At 34.9% G+C, this 15,152-nt stretch overlaps 1 protein-coding gene across 9 annotated transcripts in view; it reads left to right on the top strand.

The window, feature by feature from the left end:
* Nucleotides 1-15,152, top strand: part of ZFYVE16 (zinc finger FYVE-type containing 16) — a 56,750-nt gene that overhangs the window by 37,957 nt on the left and 3,641 nt on the right. For 4 of the 9 annotated variants that reach the window (XM_082836465.1, XM_082836461.1, XM_082836463.1 and 1 more), the window contains 3 exons: nt 10,546-10,708; nt 11,638-11,743; nt 12,733-12,900. In XM_082836465.1, coding sequence (XP_082692591.1) covers nt 10,546-10,708; nt 11,638-11,743; nt 12,733-12,900 — 437 coding nt within the window. The other 5 variants (XR_014326107.1, XM_082836467.1, XM_082836468.1 and 2 more) reach the window with 5 other exon arrangements.

The following is a 15,152-nucleotide window of genomic DNA, read 5'->3' as shown; positions in this document are numbered from 1 at the left end:
ATATTAGTGCCTTTCAAAGCCCTTATGGACATCTTATTCCCCAGATTTTCCTTTAAGTGTTTGGTTGGCATATCGTTTGTCTCTACTAGTATCTGCTGCCATAGGCAGCTATGATGTTGATCACTGGCCTCTAAGTGTTTTTCACAAATGCTCCCTGAGAAAAGACTTTTTTCACTGGGTAAGCTTAGAGTCTGGTCAAATAAAGACATTGTACGTGGAGTCTTCCCAGGAACCACCTGACAAGTCAAAAATGACAGTTCTCCAGTAATGAGGTTTTGAAGGAGTTCCAGCCCCATTTGCCTTCTCCAGTGGATACCAAGCTGATGGTCTTTACTATGATTGCAGGCTGTTGGTTTTTAGGCTTCTGCTATGCTGGAGAGGAGGGGATGGGAATAGGAAAGTTACAATGACACAAAACTTGCTGTTTTTAATCAAGTTCCTGCCCTTTTTTTTTGGTTTTTTTTAAAAGAACCAGCTTTTAGTTCTATTGAACTTTGCTATTGTTTTCTTTGTTTCTATTTCATTTACTTCTGCTCTGATCTTTATGATTTCTTTCCTTCTGCTAACTTTGGGTTTTGTTTGTTCTTCTTTCTCTAGTTCCTTTAAGGGTAAGGTTAGATTGTTTATTTGAGATTTTTCTTGTTTCTTGAGGTAGGCTTGTATTGCTATAAACTTCCCTCTTAGAACTGCTTTTGCTGCATCCCATAGGTTTTGGATAGTCGTGTTTTCGTTGTCATTTGTCTCTAGGTATTTTTTGATTTCTTCAGTGATCTCTTGGTTATTTAATAACGTATTGTTTACCCTCCATGTGTTTGTGTTTTCTACCTTTTTTTCCCTGTAATTGATTTCTAATCTCATAGCATTGTGGTCAGAAAAGATGCTTGATATGATTTCAATTTTCTTAAATTTACTGAGGCTTGATTTGTGACCCAAGATGTGATCTGTCCTGTAGAATGTTCCATGTGCACTTGAGAAGCAAGTGTAATCTGCTGTTTTTGGATGGAATGTCCTATAAATATCAATTAAATCTAACTGGTCTATTGTGTCATATAAAGCTTGTGTTTCCTTATTAATCTTCTGTTTGGATGATCTGTCCATTGGTGTAAGTGAGGTGTTAAAGTCCTCCACTATTATTGTGTTACTGTTGATTTCCTCTTTTATAGCTGTTAGCAGTTGCCTTATGTATTGAGGTGCTCCTATGTTGGGTGCATATATATTTATAATTGTTATATCTTCTTTCTGGATTGATCCCCTGATCATTATGTAGTGCCCTTCCTTGTCTCCTGTAACATTCTTTATTTTAAAGTCTATTTTATCTGATATGAGTATTGCTGCTCCAGCTTTCTTTTTTTTTTTTTTTCCTTTTTTTTCCAGCTTTCTTTTGATTTCCATTTGCATGGAATATCTTTTTCCATCCCCTCACTTTCAGTCTGTATGTGTCCCTAGGTCTGAAGTGGGTCTCTTGTAGACAGCATATATATGGGTCTTGTTTTTGTATCCATTCAGTGAGCCTGTGTCTTTTGGTTGGAGCATTTAATCCGTTCACATTTAAGGTAATTATCGATAATGTATGTTCCTGTGACCATTTTCTTAATTGTTTTGGGTTTGTTTTTGTAGGTCCTTTTCTTCTCTTGTGTTTCCCACTTAGAGAAGTTCCTTTAGCATTTGCTGTAGAGCTGGTTTGGTGGTGCTGAATTCTCTTAGCTTTTGCTTGTCTGTAGAGGTTTTAATTTCTCCATCAAATCTGAATGAGATCCATCAAATCTGAATGAGATCCTCTTTGAATGAGACTCTGGGTAGAGTACTCTCGGTTGTAGGTTCTTCCCTTTCATCACTTTAAATATATCATGCCACTCCCTTCTGGCTTGTAGAGTTCTGCTGAGAAATCAGCTGTTAACCTTATGGGAGTTCCCTTGTATGTTATTTGTTGTTTTTCCCTTGTTGCTTTCAATAATTTTTCTTTGTCTTTAGTTTTTGTCAGTTTGATTACTATGTGTCTCAGCATGTTTCTCCTTGGGTTTATCCTGCCTGGGACTCTCTGCACTTCCTGGACTTGGGTGGCTATTTCCTTTCCCATGTTAGGGAAGTTTTTGACTATAATCTCTTCAAATATTTTCTTGGGTTCTTTCTCTCTCTCTTTTCCTTCTGGGACCCCTATAATGCTAATGTTGTTGCGTTTAATGTTGTCCCGGAGGTCTCTTAGGCTGCCTTCATTTCTTTTCATTCCTTTTTTCTTTATTCTGTTCCGCGGTAGTGAATTCCACTATTCTGTCTTCAGGTCACTTATCCATTCTTCTGCCTCAGTTATTCTGCTATTGATTCCTTCTAGTGTATTATTCATTTCAGTTATTGTATTGTTCATCTCTGTTTATTTGTTCTTTAATTCCTCTAGGTGTTTGTTATTTAATTCTTCTAGGTCTTTGTTAAACATTTCTTGCCTTTTCTCGATCTTTGCCTCCATTCTTTTTCTGAGGTCCTGGATCATCTTCATTATTCTGAATTCTTTTTCTGCAAGGTTTCCTATCTCTACTTCATTTAGTTGTTTTTCTGGGGTTTTATCTTGTTCCTTCATCTGGTACATAGCCCTCTCCCTTTTCATCTTGTCTGTGTTTCTGTGAATGTGGTTTTTGTTCCACAGACTGCAGTATTGTAATTCTCCTTGCTTCTCTCCTGCTGTTTTTTTTTTTTTATAAATACTCCCCAGATTGCTTCAGGCCTTTGGTTAATTTCCAAAGTTTCGAAAAAGTTTCTTCTGACATTTTATCGGTTTCCTTGTTGTTTTTATGGAGTAGAGTATTTTCGGAAGTTCTTAGTCTGCATTTTCACTAATATCATCCTCCATACTATCTCAGTTACATAGCTTTATAGGAAGTCCTCCCATCTCTGATGCCACACACATGCCTTATTCCTCATTTTAGTAGTGCTCTGGCCAGTCTAAGCCCTTTGTTTTATCATGTTAATTTTAGGATCAACTTGTTAGATTCTAAAAGGTCCATTGGACTTTTTATTGGAATTGCATTATATTGCTAGTTTAATTTTGAGAAAATTGGCATATTTTCTATTTTCATTGTTTCTTTCCATGTACATTGGCTACCTTCAATTTATTTACATAATATTTAATAATATTTATTTCCAATAAAATTTTATAGTTTTTGTATAGGTTTTGAATATCATTTCTTATTTATTCCTGTACCTCATAGATTTTATTGCTAGTGTAAATGGTATCTATTTATTTACTTATTACAATTTTAGTGTAATGTAAATGCCATTATAATTTTTTAAATTTATTTTTTATTGAGGTATAGTTGATATAAAATATTATGTAAACTTCAGGTGTACAACAAAGTGATTCACAAGTTTTAAAGGTTATATTCATTTATAGTTATTATAAAATATTGGCTATATTCCCTGTGCTGTATACCATATCCTTGTATCTTATTCACATTTTACATACTAGGTTGTACTTTTTAATCCCCTACCCCTATATCGCCCCTCCCTGCTTACCTCTCCCCACTGGTAACCCTTAGTTTGTTCTCTATATCTGTGAGTCAGTTTAGTTTTTGTTATATTCACTAGTTTTATTTCTTAGATTCCACATATAAGTGATATGATACAGTATTTGTCTTTCTGTCTGACTTATTTCACTTGGCATGATACCCTCCAAGTCCATTCATGTTGTTGTAAATCGCAAAATTATTCTTTTTTATGGCTAAGTAGTATTCCATTGTGTGTGTATATATATACATATATATATATATATATATACCACATTTTCTTTATCCATTCATCTGTTGTTGGATACTTAGGTTGCTTGGCAACTGTAAATAATGCTGCTATGAACATTGGGGTGCATGTATCTTTTTGAATTAGTGGTTTTGGGTTTTTTTTGGATAAATACGCAAGAGTGAAATTGCTATGTCATATAGTAGTTCTGTTTTTAGTTTTTTGAGAAATCCTCATTTTGTTTTCCATAGTGGCTGCACCTATTTACATTCCCACCAACATTGTAGGAGGGTTCCCTTTTCTCCACATCCTTTCCAGCATTTGTTATTTCTGTTCTTTTCAATGATAGCCATTCTGACAGGTGTGAGGTGATAATGTGGATTTAATTTCCATTTCTCTGATTAACAGTGTTGAGCATCTTTTCACATGCCTATTGGCCATCCTGTGTCTTCTTTGGAAAAACATCTATTCAGGTCTTCTGCCCATTTTTTTTTTTTAAAGAAGATGTTGTGGGTAGGAGTTTATTAAGTAATTAATTTATTTTTGCTGTGTTGGGTCTTCGTTTCTGTGCGAGGGCTTCCTCTAGTTGTGGCAAGTAGGGGCCACTCTTCATTGTGGTGCGTGGGCCTCTCACTATCACGGCCTCTCTTGTTGGGGAGCACAGGCTCGAGACGCGCAGGCTCAGTAGTTGTGGCTCACGGGCCTAGTTGCTCTGCGGCATGTGGGATCCTACCAGACCAGGGCTCGAACCCGTGTCCCCTGCATTAGCAGGCAGATTCTCAACCACTGCACCACCAGGAAAGCCGTTCTCCCTGTTGTTTAATCAGGTTTTTTTTTTTTTTTTTGATGTTGAGTTGTATGAGTTGTTTATATATTTGGATATTACCTCGTTATTGGTCATATCATTTGCAGATGTTTTCTCCCATTTGGTAAGTTGTCTTTTTGTTGTGCTAGTGGTTTTCTTTACTATGCAGAGCTTTTAAGTTTAATTAGTTCCTGTTTATTTTTGCTTGTATTTCCTTTGCTTTAGGAGACAGATCCAAAAAAATATTGCTGCAGTTTATGTCAAAGAGTGTTCAGCCTGTGTTTTCTTCTAGGAGTTTTATGGTTTCTGATCTTACATTTAGGTCATTAATCCATTTCGAGTTTTTTTATTTTTTTGTACATGGTGTGAGAGAATGTTCTAATTTCATTCTTTCCTAGCACCACTTATTGAAGAGAGTGTCTTTGCTCCACTGAATAGTCTTGCCTCTTTTGTTGTAGATTAATTGATCATAAGTGCATGGGTTTATTTCTGAGCTGTATTCTATTCCATTGATCTATGGTTTTGTTTTTGTGCCAGAACCATACTGTTTTGATTACTGTAGGTTTGTAATATAGTCTGAAGTCAGGGAACATGATTCATCCAGTTCTGTTTTTCTTTCTCAAAATAGTTTTGGCTCTTTGGGGTCTTTTGTGTTTCCATACAAATTAAAAAATTATTTGTTCTAGTTCTGTGAAAAATGCCCTTGGTATTTTGATAGGGATTACATTGAATCTGTAGATTGCTTTGGGTTGTATGTTCATTTTAACAATATTAATTCTTCCAGTCCATACACAGTATATCTGTGTTCCATCTGTTTGTGTTATCTTCAATTTCTTTTATCAGTGTCTTACAGTTTTCCAAGTACAGGTCTTTTACTTTCTTAGGTAGGTTTATTCCTAGGTATTTTATTCTTTCTGATGCAGTTGTAAATGGGATTATTTCCTTAATTTCTCTTTCTGATAGTTTGTTGTTAGTGCCTAGAAATGCAAGAGATTTTTGTACATTAATTTTGTATCCTGCAACTTTATCAAATTCATTCATGAGCTCTAGTAGTTTTCTGGTGGCATCTTTATTGAGGTATGTTTCCTCTATGCCCACATTCCGAAGAGTTTTTATCATAGATGGATCTTGAATTTTGTGAGAAGCTTTTTGTGCCTCTATTGAGATGATCATATGGTTTTTATTCTTCAGTTTGTTAATGTTGTGTGTTTCATTGATTGATTTGCAGATACCAAAAAATCCTTGCATCCCTGGGACAAATTCCCCTTAGTCATGGTACCTGATCCTTTTAATGTATTCTTGGGTATCTTTTTAAATTAAAAATTTTATCTTTTGTTGCTGGAAAATAGAAATTAATTGATTTCCCTGTTTTTATCTTATAACCAGCTATATTGCTAAGCTTACATTATTTAAAATAATTTATCTATAGACTCTTCTAGAGTTTTTTTATAACTATAAATAATGATAGTTATTAATAATGATAGTTTTGCTTCTTTCTTTACAGCCATTATGGCTTTTTAATTTATTTTTCTTGTTTACTGGCTAGTACTTCCAGTGGAAGCAGTGATTGTAAATGTTCTTGTTTAGATCCATGTTTTTCAGTAATAACTTTTAAAAGTAAGTGAGGTTTATGATTCCATTTTGTGTGCCATATGTCTTCTGATGATGGAATGTGATCTATTCAGTTATATTTCTTATATCACATTATATGTGATAAGAAGTAAGGAGAAATATGTTTTATTTTTGTTGGGTTTTTGTGGTAGGTTTTGATTTTGCTCCTTTTTTCAGGGCAGCAGTTTGCCCTGGGACATCAATTCTTTGATAGATCTAAGAGTTGTTCATTTTATGTTTGTTCAGCTTTTTATTTTTTTAAATTTATTTTTAAACATTTTACTGAATTATAGTTGATTTACAATAATGTATTAGTTTCAGGTGTACAGCAAAGTGATTCAATTTTTCATATGTATATATATATTTTTTTACAGATTCTTTTTCATTATAGGTTATTAAAAGATATTGAATATATTTCCCTGTGTTATATAGTAAATCCATGTTATTTTATCTATTTTATTTATATTAGTGTGTATCTGTTAATCCCATACTCCTAATTTATCCCTCTCCTCCCTTTCCCTTTCGGTAACCATAAGTTTATTTTCTATGTCTGTGAGTCTGTTTCTGTTTTGTAAATAAATTCATTTGTATTATTTTTTAGATTCTACATATAAGTGATATCATATATTTGTCTCTGTCTGACTTCACTTAGTATGATAATCTCTAGGTCCATCCATGTTGCTGCAAATGGCAATATTGCATTCTTTTTATGGCTGAGTAATATTCCATTGTGTGTGTGTATACACACACACACACACACACACACACACACACCCCACATCTTCTTTACCCGTTCATCTGATGGATACTTAGATTGCTTCCATGTCTTGGCTATTATAAACTGCTGCTATGGACATTGGGGTACATATATCTTTTTGAATTAGAGTTTTCATCTTTTCTGGATATATGCCTAGGAGTGGGATTGCTGGATCATATGGTAGCTCTACTTTTAGTTTTTTAAGGAACCTCCAGACTGTTTTCCATAGCGGCTGTACCAATTTACATGCCTACCAACAGTTTAGGAGGGTTCCCTTTTCTTCATACCCTCTCCAGCATTTATTATTTGTAAACTTTTTGATGATAACCATTCTGACTTGTGTGAGGTGATGTCATTGTAGTTTTGATTTGCATTTCTCTAATAATTAGTGATACTGAGCATCTTTTCATGTGACTGTTGGCCATCTGTATGTCTTCTTTGGAAAAATGTCTATTTAGGTCTTCTGCCCATTTTTTGATTGGGTTGTTTGTTTGAAAGTGAGGTGTATGAACTGTTTGGATATTTCTGAAATTAACCCTTCGTTGCATCATTTGCAAATATTTTCACCCATTCTGTAGGTTGTCTTTTCGTTTTGTTTATGGCTTCCCTGCTGTGCAAAAGCTTTGAGTTTGATTAGGTCCCATTTGTTAATTTTTGCTTTTGTTTCTTTTGCCTTGGCAGACTGACCCAAGAAAATATTGCTATGATTTACATCCAAGAATGTTTTGCCTATGTTCTCTCCTAGGAGTTTTATGGTGTCATGTCTTATATTTAGATCTTCAAACCACTTTGAGCTTATCTTTTTATATGGTGTGAGGAAGTGTTCTAATTTCATTGATTTACATGAGATTGTCCAGCTTTCCCAACACCACTTGTTGAAGAGACTGTCTTTTCTCCATTGTATGTTCTTGCCTTCTTTGTCAAAGATTAATTGACTGTTGGTGAGTGGGTTTATTTCTGGGTTCTGTCTTTTGTTCCATTGATCCATATGTCTGTTTCTGTGCCAATACCACGCTGTTTTGATTATTGTAGCTTTGTAGTATTATCTTAAGTCTGGGAGGCTTATGTCTCCAGCTTTGTTCTTTCGTGAGGATTGCTTTGGCAATTCTGGGTCTTTTGTGGTTCTATATAAATTTTAGGATTATTTGTTCTAGTTCTGTGAAAAATGTGATGGGTAATTTGATAGGGATCACATTAAATCTGTAGATTGCCTTGGATACTATGACCATTTTAACAATATTAATTCTTCCAATCCAAGAGCATGGGATATCTTTCCATTTCTTTGAATCATCTTCAGTTTCCTTTATCAATGTTTTATGGTTCTCAGCGTGTAAGTCTTTCACCTCCTTGGTCAGGTTTATTCCTAGGTATTTTCCTTATACAATTTTTAAAGGGTTTTTTTGTTTGTTTTCTTTTTACTTTCTGATATTTGTTTGTTTAAAGTAATGCAGAATATTTCCGTAAATATTGTAGCCTGCTACCTTGCTGAATTCGTTTATCAGTTCTCATAGTTTTTGTGTGTAGTCTTTAGAGTTTTCTATATAGAGTATCATGTCATCTGCATATAATGACAATTTCACCTCTTTCCTTTCAATTTCAATACCTTTTCTTTTCCTTGTACGATTGCTGTGGCTAGGACTTCCAGTACTATGTTGAATAGAAGTTAGGTTTATTCCTAGGTATTTTATTGTTCAGCTTTTTTCTTGTTGTGAGGATGGAAGTGACAAGTTCCAAGCTCTTTACATGGAGCAGACACCAAGAAGTCATTAGTATTTTTTGTAATACAAGTTCGCTGGCTTTCATTTATCTAATGTTGTCTTTTCATTTTTCTGAAGCTGTCTTTATTTCATTCTCATTTTTTATGGGTATTTTTGCTAGATATAAAATTCTGCTTTGAAAGTCTTTATTGTCTTTAAAGATGTCATTTCATTGTCTTTTGGCCCTCATTATTTCTAGTGAAGAGTCAGTAATAGTTTTTATATTTGTTTCCTTATATTTAATGTGCCCTTTTCCTCAGTCTGTTTTCAAGATAGCCTCTTTATCTTTGGTTTTCACCAGTTTTACAGTGGTGTGCCTCAATGTGGTTTTCTTTGTATTTATCCTATTTGGCATTTATTGAACTCCTTGGATGTGTGTGTCAATATTTTTCATCAAATTTGGGGAATTTCTTACCATTTTTTTAAATGTCCTGATCTTTCTTCTCCTTCTGGGAGATAGTCTATCTATGTATATGTAATCCATATCTGTATTAGACTGTTTTATACCATCCCAAGGGTCTTTGATGCTCTTTTTGTATTTCTTCATTTTTCTCTGGGTTCTTCAGATTTGATCACTTTTGTTGACCTTTCTTTATGTTCTCTGATTCTTCTGCCATCTTCAATCTACTATTAAGCCTATCCATTAAGGTTTCTATTTTAGTTGGATTATACTTTTCAGTTATAGAATTTGTGGGGGGGGGGCGTTTCCAGTTTTATTTCTCTGTTCAGATTTTTAAAAATCTGTTTATACATTTAGCCAGTATTTGCTTTTCATTCTTTAAATGTGTTTTCCTTTAGGTCCTTGAGTATATTTTAGAATAGATATTTTAAAGTGTTTTTGTGTTTATTCCAATGTCTTGGCCATCTCATGGTTAGTTTCAGTTTTATAGGGGCTCACATTTTCCTGTCTTTGGTAATTTTTTATTTTGTATTGTCATTATTGATATGCTTTAGAGACTTTAGATTCTTTTAGCTTTTTTTAAAGGGATTTTTTTTGCTGAAGAAGGCTTATTTATGTTTAAGCAGGCATTTTATGTCTGCTTACCCTGAGCTTGTGTAGTCTTTATTTTTTATTTTTTTTAACAGATGGATCTATGGATATCCTAAGGTGTTTACAGTCTGGCAGGACTCATTCTCCAAATCTGTTTTGCCTGTAGATTTTGTAAGAGCTTTGATTTGGCATTGCACAGTTCAGGTTAATGAGGTGCTAATGTGTATTTTGGTTGGTCTAGACTACCAATATCCCCCAACATTGCTTGACTTCTATTATCTCTGTTCTGTTCCCAACCATATAATAGCCATTTTCTAGGGTCACTCTATTAATGTGTTCTCAGTTCTGGTCCAAGGACTCAAAAAGTCCTTGAACACAGTCTCCTGATGCTCCCCTTTTTAGTGTCTTGACCACAGATTTCAGGTTTCCCTAAAGTCTTATCTCTGACTTCTCAGCCCAGTAGAGCAATTGTAGGCTTACTGGTCACCATGCAGAAATTGTCCCCAAGCAGAGAGCCTGGGCAGTTATGGGCTCACCTATTGAGTTTTCCTGTAGGGACCATGGTATTGTACTTCCTGTTGTCCAGAACCTGAAAACAGTTGCCTCATACATTTTGTCTAGTTTTATGGTTGGTTACCATAATGAAAGGGCAGTTTGGCATCATTATTTCATCATAGCCAGAAGTGGAAGTTCTCACCTTTATTTGTTTAACCATTAAAAAAAAAAGAATCCTTAACATTGTGAAATATTTTTTATATTCCCTAACAGAAGACAACCATCAAGATGATTTAATAGATGGTCTAAAACTTGCATGGAACATATTTTGATAGCAAAATTTATGGCTTAGACATATAAATTTATATTCAGTAAAAGAAATGTGAAACATAACTCTCATTTTTAGATGGCTTAATGGTACAAATAACTCCAGAGACCATGGATGGCTTACGGCTAGCTCTACGAGAACAAAAAGACTTTAAAATTACATGTGGGAAAGTTGATGCTGTAGACATGAGAGAATATGTGGACATCTGCTGGGTAGATTCTGAAGAAAAAGGAAACAAAGGGTAGGAATATTTTGTTACCAAAATGTAATTGATTTGATGGAGGAGAAAGGATAAAAACATCCTGTTAACAAAATTAAATATTTTATAAATAAATATAGAATTATACCATTAATTTAAATGCATATACTCGAATTAATAAATGCAGTCTGGGTTTTTCAAAAATGTACCTAACCAGCATCATGTGTGTTTTCTTAGCCAGGATGCTGTAAACTATTAAAGGGTGGTCAATTTGGGAGGGGGCAAATGATACACATTGTGTAGCAGTGTAGGCTTGATGCCAGGTCTGAGAAAGACAAGATACTTTGTCTGTTATATGGTACATTGAGGCACACACATATTTTCCCCCCCAGACTGCCTTTTATATACCAGATATGTATTTTCATGGAATTATCTTAGGATTATTTTTATCAAATAAGTAATGGATTCCCTTTGGGTGTTTATTCTGTATTATATTGATCCACTGTAAATGCAAACAACTGAATTCAATAATATGTACATTAGAGGCCTTACAGAATATTACTGCTATTCCCTCCTCTCTTTAGTTACCCATTTTCTTTCTTTTTTGGAGACTGGCTAAGAGATCTGGAGCAAAAAAGGAAGAGAAGGGCTAATGCTGAAGGATTCCAAAATAGAGTTTTGCAATTCATGAGACAGCTTTTCTGTTAGGAGACTAAGGTATTTTAAACCTCAGGTCTGAATTGGGCATATGAAAAAGTAGATATAATTTGCTACACAATCAAGAAATCTTGGTAAACGAATATGAGCTAAGTTTTAATTATTTTTTGTATAATTGAGATGTCTTACTGCTGCTTTAAATTTATAGCTTTCATAATTTTTATCCTTATTCCATTTGTTCAAGTCTCATAATTTACTTCATAGAAAGTAGTTTGGTATTAAATAAATCTGTTCTATTATATTTTATTCTGCAGTGTTATTAGTTCAGTGGATGGAATATCATTACAAGGATTTCCAAGTGAAAAAATAAAACTGGAAGCAGATTTTGAAACCGATGAGAAGATTGTAAAGTGTACTGAGGTAACTTAGAAAGACGTTTCCTTCCATTTACATGCTGTGTTTGGATATGTTTTTGTTAATTTGGAGATTTCGCAGTACTCAACCTCTGAGTGTTTAAGTGCAGCGTATTACACTTTCATTACACCTTGAGATACACATATCTCCACCCCAGACTGCCTTATATACACCAGATTTGCATTTCCATAGGATCATTTCAGGTTATTGTATGGTGGTACTGCCCTGTCAGCTCACAGTTAAGTTTTCACGGCATTGCCATCTTTGTTTGTACAATAACATGTTATTTGACCATGGTGTTTTCATTTTTCTCTTATTTTACAAAAAATAAAATATTTTATAGATATCAGTTTATAATCAGCACTCACATATGAAAGTTAGTTTTGCATGTTCCAGTTTTTTAAAAATAAGAGAATATGAAACTGTAGCCTCACAGCTCCTTAGTCTACCTCCATTCTCCCCCTCACTCTACCTCCTGGGTCAGACAATCAATGTTACTGATTTCTTAGGTATTCTTTGTGATTTTACACATGTAGAAGATAGAAACTATAGAGGGTATAGAAATTACAGAACATTATTTCTTTGTTTGATCTTAACTTCATTAAGATGTCCTTATGGGATGGTGATCTTATAGGGTGGGCTCATTAGTACCCTTCTTTAAACTGAGTTAACAAAGCTTTTGTTGCTACAAGTTAACTTTAGGCAAAAATAGCTAAGTCATTCCCATATTCCCTAATCTTTGGTTTTAAGTTTTTACTTATACTATAGATCAGGCTATATAGTGTGTATGTGTATATATATATATATATATATATATATATATATATATATATATATATATAGACACACACTATATAATATTCCTAACTAGTGAATTTCATGGCACTAACATTGGAATTTTATTCATAAAGTTGAATTGAAGGTAGCAATTTTTGCATTTTTAAAGCTACTTCTAATCTTAATCATGACTTGTTTCCTAATTAAATACATTTCAGGTGTTCTACTTTCTAAAGGACCAGGATTTATCTATTTCAGCAACTCGTTATCAGTTTGCAAAAGAAATAGCCATGGCTTGTAGTGCTGCACTGTGCCCTCACCTGAAAACTCTAAAGAGTAATGGGATAAATAAAATTGGCCTCAGAGTTTCCATTGACACTGATATGGTGAGGCATGTTTTTGTGATGTCTTTTTGAAATGAATATATCTTATATTAAAATAATCCAAAGTTTTTCTTTAACCTTTTACTTTGAGATCACTGAAGAGAACTAAAGTTTGTTGAACGTTAATGTTCGGTACACACTTCCTGTACATTATCTCCTTTACTGTCCACAGCAGGGGCCAGCAAACTCTTTTTGGTCAGACAGTAAATAATTTAGGCATTGCGGTCTGTCAGATTTCTTTCACAACTACTTAACTGTGCCATTATAGTGTGAAAGCAGCTGTAGACAGTATGTAAACTAAACAGCTTAGCTGTGTTCCAGTGAAACTTTGTTTACAAAAACAGTTGGTGGGCCACATTGGCCCACAGGCCATAGTTTGCTGACCCCTGCTCCACAACATTCCTGCTTGATAAGTAGGGTTTTTAATTATGCTGACTAAATTCTATATTCATGTGACTTAAAATTACAAAAGTCTAAAAATGTTAAAAAAGGGAAATTTTCAGTTTTTTCCTCCCATGTAGGGAAAAACCTATTTCTTCCCTTCTATGTCTTTCCTGTGTGTCTCTTTCACTACTCACTGAAAACACTTCTGCTCACCAGATGTGTGGAGGCTTTCCCCCACCCCAGCAAGCAATTCTCAGACACAAGCAGGGTGTCTAAGAATTCAACTTAATTCTGACTTGATCTACCTGGAGATAGCATCAGATCCTACAGCTCTTACAAGACTGCCTCCTCCCCCACTTCATATATCAGTCAGTTATCACCTGTGCTTCTGACCAACCAGTTATGGATCAGAGCTTCCAATGACCCCCTCCTCCTTGGGTTCAATTAACTTGCTTGAGCGGCTCACAGAACTCAGGGGAACATTTGCATATGTCTGTCAGTTCATTAAAGGCTATACAGATGAACAGCCAGATGAAGAGATACATGGGGCAAGGTCTGGTAGAGTCCTGAGCAGGAGTTTCTGTCTCCACGGAGTTGGGTGCGTCACCCTCCCAGTGTGGATGTATTCACCAGCCTGAAAGCTCTCTCAACCCACTTCTACTGAGATTTTATGGAGGTTTCCTCATGTAGGCATGATCAATTATTAACTGAGTTTTTAGCCCCGCTCCCCTCTCTGGAGAATGAGGGGTAGGGCTGGAAATTTAAAACTTCTAATCATGGGCTTGGTCTTTCTGGTGACCAGCCCCTATCTAGGAGCCCATCCAGAGTTGACTCAAAAGAAAAAAAGATGCTCCTTCGTCTCTTATCACTCAGGAATTCACAACTTTTTTAGGAGCCCTGTGTCAGGGATGGGATCAAAGATAAATATTAGAATAAGAGATGTTACTGGTATTCTTATCACTTAGGAAATGACAAGGGTTTTAGGAGCTTTATGCCAGGAACTGGGGTCAGAGACCAATATATATTTTCTATTATCTCACAAATATATATATACCGGGACCACCTCATTAAACATGCTAGAGAGCAGCATTCACACAGTACTCTATTTAATTGGTGACCTCTGGAGATATTAACTCCAGGCTACAATGTAAATGGTTCCCAGTAGAGTTGCATCAGGTAATAGCCCTGGAAAGATCGCCTTCCTACCCTTGACTCCTAACCCTTCAGTCCACTTCCATACTCCCCCTTATCCTCCCTTCTTGGTCAGGCAGTCAAATGTTATCCATTTCTATGTATTCTTTGTAATTTTTTGCATGTATGAGCAATTAAGTTTGTACGTTCTTTTTGTTCTCTTCTCACTTTTTTTTTAACAGTGCTTCTTTAACTTAATATATCTTAGAGATATTTCATTTAACTACGTATTCTTTTTAAAGTTGCACAGTAGTAGTTGATTATATAAATGTACCATAATTTATTTAGTGCTTATGCATGTTTGGTATGTCCTGGTTGATATTTAAGGTATCCACAATATTTTGCTTTTGCATAAGTGTGAGTATATAAGAAATATTCCTAGAAGTAGAATTGCCGGGTCCAAGTATGTACTCAATAGATATTACCATATTGTCTCAAATAGAGGTTATGACAATTTATATTTCTACCACAATTTATGAGAGTGTTCTTTCTCTCACATCCTTATCAAAGCAGTATATAATCAAACTTTTGAACTTTGCCAATTTGATAGGTGAAAAGTGGTACTCCACTAGTATTTTTTTAAAATATTTATTTATTGGTTGTGCCAGGTCTTAGTTGCAGCCCATGAGCTCCTTAATTGCGGCAGGCACGCTCCTTAGTTGTGGCACGTGGGCGCCTTA

The sequence above is a fragment of the Leucopleurus acutus genome (assembly GCF_964270905.1).
Source record: "Leucopleurus acutus genome assembly, chromosome: 3".
In the NCBI taxonomy this organism is placed as follows: Eukaryota; Metazoa; Chordata; class Mammalia; order Artiodactyla; family Delphinidae; genus Leucopleurus; species Leucopleurus acutus.
The sequence above is the reverse complement of the archived record's forward strand: the minus strand, read 5'-3'. Positions and strand labels throughout refer to the sequence as shown.